Genomic DNA, 15,716 nt, shown 5'->3' with positions numbered 1-15,716 from the left:
CAGTGGCGCTCTCCTGGCTTGCATTGTGTAAGTTCCTGGCTTGCATTGTGTTTCTGGGGAATCATGCAAGTGGAGCCACAAGTCTCTCTCCTGGCTTGCATGCATGAGTTTCCTTTTGCAGAGGTGGGATTGCAAAAGGAAACTAGTAGTACTAGTACACAAGATCTTTGCAGCTCTGCTAATAATTACAACTTCTGGATCATCCCTTAGCATGGGGGGGTGGGGTGGCAAATTTAATTTGGAACTCATTAATATAATTTTTGAATAATGTTCAGTCTGTCTGGATTAATACTAGGTTTATTCTTTATAGCAGATTTTTATTAGCAACATACAGTCTACAACATTTTCAGCCTTGTTCATTTGTGCCTTGTGCATATTGTAGATATTCTGTCTCCAAAACATAAGTACAGCATCTGTATTTTTGAAGGGGGGGAAATCCCATTTAATACAGTGTGAACAAATTGGTCCAAAAAGTAGCAATGGGAAGTTTTTCTTTCTGCCCCTGTAGCTTTAATAAGATAGAGTGCACAAATATCACTTGATTAACAGCTGCGATATTAATTTCCCTTTTTGCTTGCTTGACTCACAGTGAGAATCATGTCAAGGCAGTGGAGAACCAATTAAATTGATTTTAATCTTTGTTAGGGAAGATAACATGCCTTTTTCTCTCCTTGTTTAAATAATTAAAGTTTCAGTAGGTATTATTTCTGGCTTTAAAGAAATTGGTATCTTAATGTAATGGAATCCTTCTAATTACATACTTAATAGTTTTTAAAAAGTTAATCACGGTTTTTCATTCAATGTGTATTTTGTTTTACATATTAAACTTATATTTTCCTTTGAGAGAGTTTTAAAAATAAGAGGAAATTGGGAAGGCTTTTTTAAAACAAAGAAAAATCTCACCCCTACTTATTCATGATCTTTTTGATTTGCCTGTGTTTTTATTTCAAGCAAGTCAGATGTATGTTGGGGGGTATTTATTTATGTGTATTTATTTCAAGCAAGTCAGATGTAATTGCAAATAACATGCAGAAGATCCCAGGTTCAATCCCTACCTCCAGGTAGGGCTGGGAGAAACTCCTGCCTGAAACCTTGGAGAGCTGCTGCCAGTCAGTGTGGGCAATAGTGAGCTAGGTGGACCTGTATCTGACTCTGTAGACAGCTTCCTACGTAATCAAACCATAACTTGCCCTTACGTTCAATCCAATTGGATGCATTCACATTCACAGCTTACATCCAATAAACTGCTGAGTAAGCCCTCCAAACTAGAATCACACAGTGTGGTTTGCAATTCTGGTATATGAAGGGCCCAAACCTCAGTTTTGCTGTTCAGGTGCATAGGCAAACGGTGATTTAATTAAACCAGGAGGTTATTTATTAAGACTGTGTATGAGAGGGAAGCATAAAGAGGAGGAGATCATGGCTCAAATAATGGTGGCTGAATGTGGCCATTGAGTTTCCCAGGAATACAACCAACGTAAAGTGTGCTACAAATAGACATTATTATAGAATTAATAAACATAGAATATCTATGATAGACTAGAATATATGTCTATTATAATTTAAGTCTCTATTATAATATAAGCATAAATCTTGAATAGACTAGAATATCTATGATGGAAAAGACTAGAATACCTGTCTTGTCTTTTCCATTTTGGGACACAAAACCTATTACTATGTTTAAAAGCATTTATTTTCTGGCCATGCGGACTGCAAACTTAGACTGTTGGTATGCAAGACATTTCTTTAAAATATATATTTCTAAAGAGCCTTGTAGCCTCATGTTTCCTTTTTCCTGTCCCAGTATACTTGCACGGATGCAGCCCACAACCCACATTTGACTATGGCTGTGACACATTTCCATACTTCCGGGGGCAGCCGGGGGGAAGGAGAGTGGTGGTGGGGGGGCGCAATTTCAGTGCTTGCCCCGGGTGCCGTTTTCCCTAGTTACGCCTCTGAGCATGTAATCGATGGTTCCAGATTCTGATTCAAGGGAGGAGGGGAACATACTAGTCCTCTTACAACCCTAAACAGCTCCACCAGACGTGAACTTGTGGATGCAATACGGGCAGAAAAGAATCACTTCTTTGCCACACATATCGCCTGAGCATAGATCTTCAAATGCGCTCTATGTTGTAATCTGTCAGATTCAAGTCGAATCTTTCTCCACTTGTGCTCCAGTCATCCACCTCACCGCTTCAGCCCCCGTAGTTCTTCCGTATACCAAGGGGCCAATTCTGAAGCAGGTCGGAGAGGATGCTTAGTAGCGATCATGTCTACTGCCCCGGTGAGTTTGCTGTTGCAGTTTCCCACAAGGGCATCAACAGGATCGCCAGCAGAGCCAACACTAAACCCCTCCAAGGCCTCCCCCAACCAGATCTCTGTAATACATACTAGGTCGGTGCCTTCATCCAGAATCAAACCATGGATGGTTTCTGGTTTGTTCTGGATCGACCTGGCATTACAGAGGAGCAAGGTGAGGTTCCAAGGGTGGTAGACACTGCTCCCCAAGGTCAAAGAGCTGGCAGGACAGCCAGAAGGGGAAACAGCTATTAGATTTCCAAGTCCCCTTCCCCTGTAACAGCTTGCTGACCTGCCAACGTTACTTCTTCTATTCCCCACCACCACCGGAATTGCCACCCCACAGTCAGTGGACACGCCCCCTGTCTCTCCATCCCCAGGTAAGCCCAGACACATTCTAAAACAATCATACCTGGGACTAATTAAAACAGAAGCCGCACTATTAAACACCTCCCCCCCCACACACACACATACAAATACCTTGGCCACGAGGCTTGGCACTCACCCTCGCTGTCCCCCAAAGTGGCTCCCCTAAACGGGTGACGCTGCCAGTGGCGGGCCTGCCACCACCCGCAGTACTGTAACTAGCCCTAAGCAGTAAGATCCGGCAGGTGGAAACCAGGAAACTGCCAAGTCACCCCCGATGGGCCCCAGTCCTGCAAAGCTTCACCATAGTCCAGTAGCCTGTCCTGGGGGGCAGAAAGTAAGTGGGGGAGGGGGGCAGAGGCAGAAGCAGGCAGGCAGGAACCCAGTCCCTCACACTGGGGTCTGCCTGGGGGCAGATGTTCCTCCTCCTCTTCTCTCCTTCTAGCTTTTATGCCAAAGCTAAAGTTTTCGTGACTCTTTCTAGTGAGGCTGTGAAAAGATTCCTACCGCTAATCAGTTCCCCTGCTAACTGAGCAAAGAGGTCTTTTTAAATGTGGTGATTTTCTTTATTGAGCAGGGGAAGAGCAGCTGGCCCTACCCAACCCCAGCACAGCACCCCTGCAGTGGCTGTTGCTAGGGTCTATCTTATGTTTCTTTTTAGAATGTGAGCCCTTTGGGGACAGGGAGCCATCTTTATTTATTTATTTCAATTTCCCCATGTAAACCACGTTGGGAACTTTTGTTGAAAAGTGGTATATAAATATTCATCGTAGCAACAGGCATCAGAGACAGGTGCTGAAAGCAAGATCAGCTTTATTCAAATTGTGCTTGCTTTAAACAAAATGACTAAAAGCTATAGACAAACTAGAAGTTGCCAGTAGCCCTGTGGGTCACAATCCAATACACAGGCATGGATACGTTGACTAGAACCCCAAACTTAATCACAACAATAATTGTAATCTCTCTAAAAAGAACTCTGTTGCAGGAAAAACCAATCCAGCTGCAGGCTTTGGGCATGTTTACCCACCTCCATCTCTTGTGTTTCCATGGCAACAAAGCAACACTCCAGAATACAAGGATCTGAGGTGGCTCACAGAAGAGAATCATAGAGTTGGAGATCATCTAGTCCAACCCCTTGCTACTGATGTGTTTTGAAAACCAAAGCAATTCCATTTTACTTAGAAAACCTCAGTCTAACTTAAAATAACCCCAGCCCAGCTCAGGGACATCACGGCCTCTCATGATCCACGTCGTTATCTCTCTCCACTAAATTGTATCTAAGAAACCTGGTTCTTACAAGGTTCTCACTGTTCTTTGCTGACAGTTAAGAAAACAGGATCTAACCAAATAGGGGGGAATCACCTGATGAACAATAGAGTCAAGTTACGCATGTGCATTAAAGGGTTAGATCACCAGTTTGTTATGTGTATTGGGCTGGGAGCCTCAGCATCCATTTTGTTGATTGTATAAAAGAGAACCTCAGCTGTAACCAATTCGTATTCAATGTAGAGCAATTAGCCCATTGAATACCTTGCTAACTGCAGTTGCAATAAAAGCCTCTAAATGATTCCCACTGAGTCTGTTTGATTGACTAAAAGGCGGACCCAGGGACAAACCGAATTCACAAAAATTATATCAGAGGCAAAAGACTAAGCTGACGCCTCATAACTATCTTGGCTCCCCACCCCCACCCCCTGCAACCCCCTACTAAACACAAGAGGTCCAGAGCTAGAGTATCCCCAATAGTCCAGCATCTGCTTGAACATCTCCAAGAAAGAGCCCATTACCCCCTCAGTCAGCAGTGATCTTCGCTATTTTTCAAGCAGGGGCCACTTGGGCAAAAACCCTTCAATGTGAGAACCTTTCCCCACTGTGCTGACCTCCGCACAGCATTGCCCTGAGGGATGGGGTCCTCTCTTAAGAGAGCTAGGAGGAAAGGACTGGGAAGGGCTATACATCCCAGCACTTTGTGCATGCCTTCCACGATGGTGCAGGGGCTCTAGAGGGCTCTGTTTCTCTTAAAGGGAGCCCCTGGTGCTGGAGAAAGTGCAGCACTGCACGGTGAGAATGGTCGCCTCCACATGTTGCCGGGGGGCTGTGCAGAGTATTCAGCTTAGTCTGACGCTTCAAACAGGCCTTACAAGCAATTAGGAAACTAGGAAGCTGCCATATACAAAGTCAGACCATTGGTCCATCTAGTTCAGTGACACCACCACCAACAATCATTTATATATAGCTTTTCAACAAACGTTTCCAAAGCAGTTAACACAGAGAAATAATAAATAAATCAGATGGCTCCCTGTCCCCAAAGAGCTCACAATCTAAAATGAAACATAAGACAGACACCAGCAACAGCCACTGGAGGGGTACTATGCTGGGGATGGCTCGGGCCAGTTATTTCCCCCCTGCTAAATAAAGAGATCACCACGTTAAATTGATACCACGTTAAATCACCACATTAAATCCAAAACAGATTGTGAGCAGCTCCAAAAGGATCTCTCCAAACTGCACGAGTAGGCGACAAAGTGGCAGATGCAGTTCAATGTTGGCAAGTGTAAAGTGATGCCCATTGGGACGAAAAACCCCAACTTCAAGTATTCACTGATGGGATCTGAGCTGTCAGTGACTGACCAGGAGAGGGATCTTGGGGTCGTGGTGGACAGCTTGTTGACACAATGTGTGGCAGCTGTGAAAAAGGCTGATTCCATGCTAGGGATCATTAGAAAGGGAATTGAAAATAAAACTAATATAATAATGCCCCTATGTTCTTAAAAAGCTGCCTCTTTGCCCAGTTAGCTGCCAGTACTTTCTCCACAGACTGGCAGCGGCTTCTCCAAGGTTGCAGGCAGAAGTCTCTCTCAGCCCTATCTTGGAAATGCCAGGGAGGGAACTTGGAAGCTTCTGCCTGCAAGCATGCAGGTGCTCTTCCCAGAGTGCCCCCTGAGGGGGGATAATTTACAGGGCTCACATACAGTCTCCCATTGAGATGCAAATCAGGGTTGACCCTGCTTAGCAAAGCAGACAATTAATGCTTGCTACCACAGGAGCCACACTCCATGGGTGCTGCCACCGCCCCTGGCCTTACAATGAAGAACATTGCACTAGGTAATTTGTTCCATTGTCAAACAGCTCTTGTTAAGAAATTACTTCTGATGTTCATAAGAACATAAGAACAGCCCTGCTGGATCAGATCCAAGGCCCATCTAGTCCAGCATCCTGGACTAGATCACACAGTGGTCCACAGTGGTCCACATCCTGGACTCCATCACACAGTGGCCCACCAGATGCCTCTGGGGAACCCACAGGCAAGAGATGAGAGCATGCCCTCTCTCCTGCTGTGGCTCCCCTGCAACTGGTACTCAGAGGCATCCTGCCTTTGAGGCTAGAGGTGACCTATAGTCCTCCAACTAGTAGCCGTTGATAGACCTCTCCTCCATGAAGTTATCCAAACCCCTCTTAATGTCCTCCAGGTTGTTGGTTGTCACCACTTCTTGTGGCAGAGAATTCCACAGGTTGATTATGCGTTGTGTGAAAAAGTACTTCTGTTTGTTTTTCCTAAAATTCTTGGAAAACAATTTCATGAGATGACCCCTGGTTCTAGTGTTATGTGAGAGGGAGAAAAAATTCTCTCTATCCACTTTCTCCACACCATGCATGATTTTATAGACCTCTATCATGTCTCCCCACAGTCGTCTTTTTTCTGAACTAAAAAGCCCCAGGTGTTGTAGTCATGCCTCATCAGAAAGGTGCTCTAGGCCCCTGATCATCTTAGTCACCCTCTTCTGCACCTTTTCCAGTTCTACAATGTCCTTTTTTAGATGTGGTGACCAGAATTGTACGCAGTACTCCAGGTGTGGCCACACCATAGTTTTGTATAAGGGCATTATAATACTAGCCATTTTATTTTCAATCCCCTTCCTAATGATCCCTAGCATGGAATTGGTCTTTTTCACAGCTGCCGCACATTGAGTCGACACTTTCAACGAGCTGTCCACCATGACCGCAAGATCCCTCTCCTGGTCAGTCACCGACAGCTCAGATCCCATCAGCAAATACCTGAAGTTGGGGTTTTTCGTCCCAATGTGCATCACTTTACATTTGCCAACATTGAACTGCACCTGCCACTTTGTCACCCACTTACCCAGTTTGGAGAGATCCTTTTGGAGCTCCTCACAATCCGTTTTGGATTTCACTACCCGAAAGAGTTTGGTATCATCTGCAAATGTGGCCACCTCGCTGCTTACCCCTACTCCTAGATCATTTATGAATAAATTTAAAAGCACCAGTCCCAGTACAGATCCCTGGGGGATCCCACTTCTTACTTCCCTCCATTGTGAAAACTCTCCATTTATCCCTACCCTCTGTTTCCTGTCCTTTAACCAGTTAGCAATCCACACATGTACGTGTCTCCTTATCCCATGACTGCTAAGTTTCCTTAGGAGTCTTTGATGAAGAACTTTGTTGAAAGCTTTTTGGAAGTCCAAGTATACTATGTCAGCTGTATCACCTTTATCCACACAGTTGTTGACACTCTCAAAGAAGTCCAAAAGGTTGGTGAGGCAAGATTTCCCTTTGCAGAAGCCATGCTGGTTCTCTCCCAGCAGGGCCTGTTCTTCTATGTGCTTTACAGTTTTATCCTTGAGGATGTTTTCCATCAATTTGCCTGGAACGAACATTAAGCTAACTGGCCTGTAATTTCCTGGATAGCCCCTGGATCCCTTTTTGAAAATCGGTGTTACATTTGCTCCAGTACAGAACCTGATCGCAGGGATAAGTTATATATTTTAGCAAGGAGATTGGCAATTTAACATTTGAGTTCTTTGAGGACTCTTGGATAGATGCCCTCTGGCCCTGGCGATTTGCTAGTTGTCAGTTTTTCCAGACAGTTTAGAACATCAACTCTTGTCCTATCTGACTCAGTTCTTTAGCATCCATCCCTGAAAAGCCTGTTTCAGGAACAGGTATGTGCTCAGTATCCTCTGCCGTGAAGACAGACGCAAATAACTCATTTAGCTTCTCTGCAACCTCCATATCCTCCTTAATAATCCCTTTCACTCCCTCATTTTCTTATGGCCCAACAGTCTCCCTGGCAGGTTTCCTGCATCTGATGTATTTAAAGACATTTTTGTTATTTCCCTTGATGCTTTTAGCTAACAGTTGAAGTGTAGACTTCAACTGAAGTCTACTCTTAGAAATCTACACTTACATAAGAACAGCCCTACTGGTTCAGGCCCAAGGCCCAACCTGTTTTACACAGTGGCCCACAGGAAGCCTCTGAGAAGCCCACAGGCAAGAGCTGAGAGTATGCCCCCTCTCTTGTTGTTGCTCCCCTGCAACTGGCAACTCACACACACACATGGATGGACACACAGACAGACACACAGACACACACACACGGAATGCCGGGTGATCTCATAAGCCTACTGGAAAGTAGGCTATAAAGGGCACCTGCATTTGTTTTGTTAATTTGTACCATTCAGGTATATTGAGAGAATGATGTATTTTCTGTTCTGTAATATTTGTGTGGCTGTGTGCTTACAAAAGACAAACCTTTCTTTCTCCTATAATACATTGCTTTAAAACAGATTTGTAATTAATATTTTTTTACCTGTGGGACATAAGAACAGCCTTGCAAGATCAGGCCCAAGGCCTATTTAGTCCATCATCCTGTTTCCCACAGTAGCCCACCAGATGCCTCTGGGAAGCCCACAGGCAAATGCTGAGGGTATGTTCTCTCTCCTGCTGTTGCTCTCTGGCAACTACTTAGAGGCATCTTGCCTCTGAGACTGGAGGTGGCCTATAGCTACCAGACTAGTAGCCATTGATAGACCTGTCCTCCGTGAATTTGTCCAAGCCCATTTTAAAGCCATCCAAGCTAGTGGCCATCACCACATGCCATGGCCGAGAATTCCAGAGATTAATTACTTCTGTAACTTGTGCCCACTGGAATTTGTCCTGCCTCTTGGGGCAGCAGAGAACATTTCTTTGCCCTGTTCCGTATGGCAGCCCTTCAGCCTCCTATTTCCCAGTCTAAATATGTCTCATTCCCTTTTGCCGCTTGAAGTGAACATAATTATGTGCCACTCTGACCCCCTCACTGACCCTGATCCAACAGGCTGGAGCCTGACAATGACACTGCCCTCCCACCCTCAAAAGCCTACCTCCTGGACCAGAGCCTGGCAATGACATTGCCTCACCATCCCACTAGCAGCAGCAACCACCCCTTTCCCCTTGAAGATCTCACCTTCCAGGAACACTGTCCTCGGGCCTGTACCACTGCTTACCGTTACAAGCCTGACAGGCAGCAGGCATCCAGGCACAGCTTCACCCAACAGCCTGTCTGTGTCTCACTACTCGTAGTGTAGTGGTTAGTGTGTTGGACTAGGGGAGACCAGAGTTCAAATTCCCATTCAGCCATGAAACTCACTGGGTGGGTGACTCTGGGCCAATCACTTTCTCTCTCAGCCCAACCTACTTCACAGGGTTGTTGTGTGGATAAACACAACCATGTACATCGCTCTGGGCTCTTTGGAGGAAGAGTGGGATAGAAACGTGAAAGCAATCAATCAGTCAATATATAAAAATAAATACACCAGCTCTGTCAGACATTAATCTTGGCTGCTTAATCCAGGGGCATAGCCACTATTGGGCGATCAGGTTCAAAGAACCTGGGCTGCTGCTCCTCAAGGGCCGCGCCTCGCGGCCCCAACACCACCACCAACACCACGTCTGACGTCAGATGCTGGGGGGCTGGTTTAGCTCCCGAGCGGGGCCAAGCGGCCCCATTCGGGAGTTAAATGGCCATCACTGCATTCACAGCACGGCTAGGAGTGGATCTTCCCTGCCTTAGGCAGGGAGATCCGCTCCTGGCCCGCCTGAATCTAACTCCTGAACGGGGCCGCGCAGCCCTGACTTAATCTCTTTGAGACAAAGTGAACAACTTGATGCGGGGTTGTGGCGGGGGGGGGGAGAAAGAGAGGCAAGTGACCCACCCCACCCCATTTATTGTTGACAATGAATCTTGATCAGCTAGCTGGCGCTCACCTAAAGATTTTGTGACGTAGTGTGGCAATTCGATAGAAGTTCTATATCTAGGAGATTAATGGTAGGTAGACAACTTTTGAATATGAAACCTGCTAAGTATTTAGATGAGCTTACAATAGCAAAATACCTCAGAGCCGTTACACTAGCACGCTTTTGATGTTCTACCTTCTGCTGTGTTTGAGAGTAGGGTTTTAAAAGTCTCTTATGCGGAGGGGTTTTGTCCTTGCAAGGCAGGAGCTATCGAGACACTATCCCATGGGCTACTGTACTGTAGTTTCTACAGGGACACTCGCTTCGAATTAATAGTGCTCCTTCTAGCAAATTACCCTGGCCGCCCAGATGGATTCTATGTTAATTATCTTTTGGAGCCACGGCAGAAGACAGTTAATTAGTGTTGGAGCTGCGGCAGAAGACAGGTGGGCCGGTGGGCAGGGGCGTAACTATAATAGGGCAAGGAGAGACAGTTGTCTGGGGGCCCACTAACTTGGGGGGGGGCCCAGAGGCAAGTCACATGACTGACTCCCCCAGCCACGCACCCACCCGGGCTTCCTTCAGTTGTATTCATCCTCCGAAATTGATGTGAGTGTTAAGACCTGGAGCTACCAGAACAGCATATCTTTCTCTAGTACCATTAAATGACTTGCATCGTCCACAATTCACAAAACCTTTAAACAAACAAACAAATTAATAAATATATATTATGTTCTAATGTGGCACATAGGTGTGTGTGTGTGTGTGTGTGTGTGTGTGTGTGTGTGTGTGTGTGCGTGCACACACACACACACACACACATATCAATTTTACTTCAGTGAGCTGGCGGCCCATTTTAAAATCTTGTCTCTGGGCCCACTCCAATCTTGCTACGCCCCTGCCGGTGGGAGGCACTGCTGCTGGATGCTCTGTCTGGAGGGCCTGCAACTGGAAGCGGAGGCACAGACAGGAGGATAGGGTGCACTGGGAATCTGAGGCAGGTGATAGGCAGTGGGGGGTGGGGTGGCAGAGTTCACCGAGCCAGGGGGTGGGGCCAGTAAGGCAGGGCTGGCAAAAAGTGGAAGTTCAGACATGGGGGGCCAGAGCAGGAAAGAGGTGGGGTGATAGCTGCAGGCAGGTGGAGTGACAGGGGTGGGATGTCCCAATCACCACCACTCTTATGGCGCACTTGCCACCCAGTGGCCTCATGGGAGAGCTCCCCGGGACTGGCTTTCCAAACTTCTGACCATCTTCTCTGCCCTCTTCTGAATCCGTTCCCATTTGCCTACGTCCATCTTCGGGTGCACTGCCCAGAATGGAGCACAGTACTCCCGAAGAGGTCCAGCTAGTGCAAAATGAAGTAGAACTGTTGTCTGGGGGCCAGAGGCAGAAATCAAATTTTTATTTATTTTTATATTTGTCGACCATCTTGCTCCCTTGGAACCCAAGGCGGTTCATAATACAATAAACATCACAAAAACATAGTTCCAAAAATGCATCAACCAGAGGGGAAGTCAGTGACAATAAGAAAAAGAAACAACCAACAGGGACGACCAAAAGCAGGAGGGACAGGGGACTCAGCACACACACACGCGCACACACACAAAATTTATAATCTCCCAAAAGTCTAGGAGACAGGACAGTTTTTAACAACTTTCACAACACTGGAATAGAAGGGGCAGTACAAATCCGCTGCCAGTCAGCATAGATAATACTGTGTTAGCTGGACCAGTGCCTGCGTTCTACATAAGGCAACTTCCTATGTTTAAAAGATTATTACAATGCATGCTCAATTTTACAAACATGAAGATAAGAATATGGATAAATATCACTGGCGTTTGTATTCCTATGACCAATAAATAAAATCTAGTTTTTAACAAATTTGTGTGCATCTATATACTCCTTAGCTCATCTATAATATGTCCATTCTTTAGTAGTGCTATACCCAAAATCTAGTTCTACTAATTAAATCATCTTGGCGTTCAGAAGATTTTGTGCTTCATTTATGCAACTATTATAACAACCTATAACAGCAGCAGCATAAATGATGCAAGGTTTATCATGCGAGGTTTGCAACAGATAGAGGAAGGCTTGTAGTGCTCAGTAAGTGAGTTCTGCTGTTACAGTATGAACAATCTCTAAAGTTCCTTCCTAACTTGCCATTGATAAGGTTTCTCCTCTCAGTGGATTCTTTAATGTCTAGGAAAATTTGATGTACAACAAAAGCTTTTAACATAGTCTGAGGATTTTATGCTGTCTCCACATTGTGCCTTCTTTGATGAGAGGAGAAATGTGCAGACCACCTGAAGTTCTTCCCACACTCCAGGCATTTAAATGGTTTTATCCCCGTGTGGATTCTCTGGTGCATTGATAAGTATGTAAGCCACCTGAAGCACTTTCCACACTCCAGGCATTTATATGGTTTCACCCCTGTGTGAATTCTCTGGTGTGAAATAAGCTGTGGGCTACTATTGAAGCTCTTTCCACATTCCAAACATTTATATGGTTTCTTCCCTGTGTGAATTCTTTCATGTATAGTAAGGGCTGAGCTCTGACTGAAGCGCTTTCCACACTCAAAGCATTTCCATGGTTTCTCTCCCGTGTGCGTTCTTTGATGTGAAGTAAGGTATGTGCTTACACTGAAGCTCTTTCCACACTCTAAGCATTTATAGGGTTTCTCTCCAGTATGGGTTCTCTTATGAAGATTAAGATGTGAGCTTTGGCTAAAGCTTTTTTCACACTCCAAACATTTAAATGGTTTATCTCCTGTGTGGACTCTCTTATGGGAAGTAAGATGTGAGCTCTGACTGAAGCTCTTTCCACACACTAAGCATTTATATGGTTTCTCTCCAGTGTGGATTCTTTTGTGTGAAGTGAGACCTGAGGTATGACTAAAACTTTTTCCACACTCCAGGCATTTATATGGTTTCTCCCCTGTGTGGATTCTTTGGTGTGAAGTGAGGTTTGTGGTATGACTGAATCTCTTTCCACATTTGAAGCATTCATATGGTTTCTCTCCTGTGTGGATTTTTTGATGTGAAGTAAGCTGTGAGCCCACAGTGAAGGTTTTTCCACACTCCAAACATTTAAAAGGCTTTTCTCCTGTGTGAATTCTTTCGTGGATAGTAAGGGCTGAGCTATGACTGAAGGTTTTTGCACATTCTAGGCATGTATATGGTTTCTCACCTGTGTGAATTCTTTGATGCAAAATCAGTTTTCCCTTGTCTCTGAAGTTCTTTCCACAGTCCAGGCATTTACATGGTTTCTCCCCAGTGTGACTTTTTTTGTGTATCGCAAGATGTGATGTCAGATTAAAGCTCTCACCACATTCTTTGCATTTGTATGGTTTCTCTCTTGTATGGATACTTTGGTGTCTCTTCAGGTTTGATTCACTACTGAAAGTCTTTCCACATACACAGCACTTGCTCTTTTCCCCATTCTTTTTCTCTTGTTTGACTGGAATGACATGGAAGACCCCTTCCTGACAAGCACTGGATTTGTTCCTCCGATTCTTTATTTGGTTTCCATCTCGTGTCTTTGATCCACTCTGACTCCCAGCCTTCTCTACTGTGTGAGCTGTTTGATATGCAGCCAAATGTGTCCTTTGACTGATGGTATTTCCATAGTCTAAGCATTTATCTGCTTTCTCTCTTGTGTGAATTCTCTGATGTATCTTAAGGCTCGATTTATGACTGAAGGTCTTTGCACAAACACAGCACTTGTTCCTTCCCTTGCCTTTGTGGTATGCTTGTTGGGCTGGGACTTCATGGAAGTTCCTTCGGTTCATTTCCTGTCTCCTTGATGCATTTTGATCCCCGGAGATCTCTTCGTCCATGTCATGAGAGGTTGCTTCCACCAAAAGCCCACACAACTCCATATAGTCCTCATGGACCTTTTCATCACCTGCTGGAATAAATAATACTGATTAGGCATTGAAATTACACATTTGGTGTAACCCAAATGTTCTGTGAGTGGTTTCACTCCCTCTCCCCACACCACCAATAAATCATCCTCTGAAGAATGCTTATTAGTGAGTGGTCATTTTATCTTACATACAGTCTAGTATCTACATGAAACCACAGGGAGAAACCACCTGGAGCTCAGGAGCAGGTCTCAGTCTAAGAAATGAGAAACTGAGCCTCAAATCAGTGGTCAAGTGTCTTGGATCTACCGGAGAATCCACACAAATGTGGTTACTTGGCACATTCATCCTTGGTTTCTGACTTGTGGTGAAGATAGCTTTGGTAGCCCTGTGGACAATGTTTGCCTGGAGAATTGACAAGGGGGATGCTTCCCCATCGATTCTCTTAGACCAGGTACTCCTCCTGCCATCACCTGAGGTGGAATGGAGAGTGCTACTTCAACACCGTGATTCCACCACCACCCATCTCCCCACCCACTGCTCCCCCTGCCCAACATTCCATCAATCTCCCATTACTTGGTGATGGGGTGGCAGTGGCAGCAGCTGCTTCTCCTGTTTGTCTCACTCTGCCTTTATTCAAGACACTTCTTGTTGCTTCATGTTGCCCTCTGACTTTTGGAAAGGAGGGTGGAATGAGCAGGAAGTGGGCGAGGGCAGCACCAGCTTGTGCATGGTACCAAGCATTTGAGGAATGTAGTAGATCTGCCAAGGTAAGTTGAGGCTGCAGGCTGGCAAAGGCAAGCTGGTGAACAATTTACCATCTCTGCCAAAATGCCACCTGAGGCAGCCACTCCACCCAGCCTCATCAAAGAGCCAGCTATTTCTTAGACCTCCCAGGAGCTTTTGACACCGCAGACCATGATATCTTAATGCATGGGTTGGAACATGTGGCTGGTGTAACCCAAATGTTCTGTGAGTGGTTTCACTCCCTCTCCCCACACCACCAATAAATCATCCTCTGAAGAATGCTTATTAGTGAGTGGTCATTTTATCTTACATACAGTCTAGTATCTATATGAAACCACAGTGAGAAACCACCTGGAGCTCAGGAGCAGGTCTCAGTCTGAGAAACTTGGGCCAATATCTTTCTGGATTGTGAAATCCTTTAGACAGAGAACCGTCTTCTCATTCTTTTTGCTGCAGTTCTTTTGATAACTTTTAAAATACCTGATATTAATAAATGTAATATATAACTTATGTATTTAAAAGTTTGATTTAGAACACTAGGTCTTTGTACAGAGACAGCACTTATTCCTTCTTCCCTTGCCTTTGCGATATGCTTGGTGGGCTGGGATTTCATGGATGTCCCTTTGTTTTATCTCCTGCCCAGGGGCGTAACTATTATAGGGCAAGGGGAGACAGTTGTCTGGGGGCCCACTGCCTTGGGGGGGCCCCCAGAGGCAAATAACATGACTGACTCCCCCAGTCACGCACCTGCCCGGGCTTCCTCCAGTTGTATTCATCCTCCAAAATTGATGTGAGTGTTAAGACCTGGAGCTACAAGAACAGCATGTATTTCTCTGGTACCATTAAATGACTTGCATTGTCCACAATTTGGGGAGCCATTTTAAAATATTGTCTCTGGGCCCACTCCAACCTTGCTACGCCCCTTTTGATTCATTTTTATTCTGAGATGTGCCATAGCAAAAGCCCAATCAAAAACAAGGACAAAAACAAGGGCAGTCATGGGAATACAACAATGCAAAAACAGGAGAAAAACCCACCAGTGACTAGAGCAAAAACTATATAGAAAGAGATGATATACCAGCTAAAAATATGTACTAATCCCACAAGATTGTTTTGGTAATTATCTTTTATGTTCCAGTATTAGTTGTCATCTACAATCTTTGGTTCTACTTATCATTCTTCCAACCATTGTTTGGTTGGTCATTAGTACATATTTTTAGCTGGTATATCGTAATAAATAATCTCTTTCTACAGGTGAAACTTGGAAAATTAGAATATCGTGCAAAAGTTCATTAATTTCAGTAATGCAAATTAAAAGGTGAAACTGATATATGAGACAGACGCATTACATGCAAAGCGAGATAAGTCAAGCCTTAATTTGTTATAATTGTGATGATCATGGCGTACAGCTCATGAAAACCCCCAA

General features: G+C 45.0%; 1 protein-coding gene across 1 annotated transcript in view; it reads right to left on the bottom strand.

Annotated features, from left to right (window-relative positions):
* Positions 1-11,061: 11,061 nt before the first annotated feature.
* Positions 11,062-15,716, bottom strand: part of LOC128347589 (zinc finger protein 271-like) — a 36,478-nt gene continuing 31,823 nt past the window's right edge. The window contains exon 4 of the mRNA XM_053302538.1: positions 11,062-12,906. Coding sequence (XP_053158513.1) covers positions 11,930-12,906 — 977 coding nt within the window. The 3' untranslated portion in view covers positions 11,062-11,929. The remainder of the gene's footprint in view (positions 12,907-15,716) is intronic.

This window comes from Hemicordylus capensis, chromosome 2 (assembly GCF_027244095.1).
Source record: "Hemicordylus capensis ecotype Gifberg chromosome 2, rHemCap1.1.pri, whole genome shotgun sequence".
Taxonomy (NCBI): Eukaryota; Metazoa; Chordata; class Lepidosauria; order Squamata; family Cordylidae; genus Hemicordylus; species Hemicordylus capensis.
The sequence above is the reverse complement of the archived record's forward strand: the minus strand, read 5'-3'. Positions and strand labels throughout refer to the sequence as shown.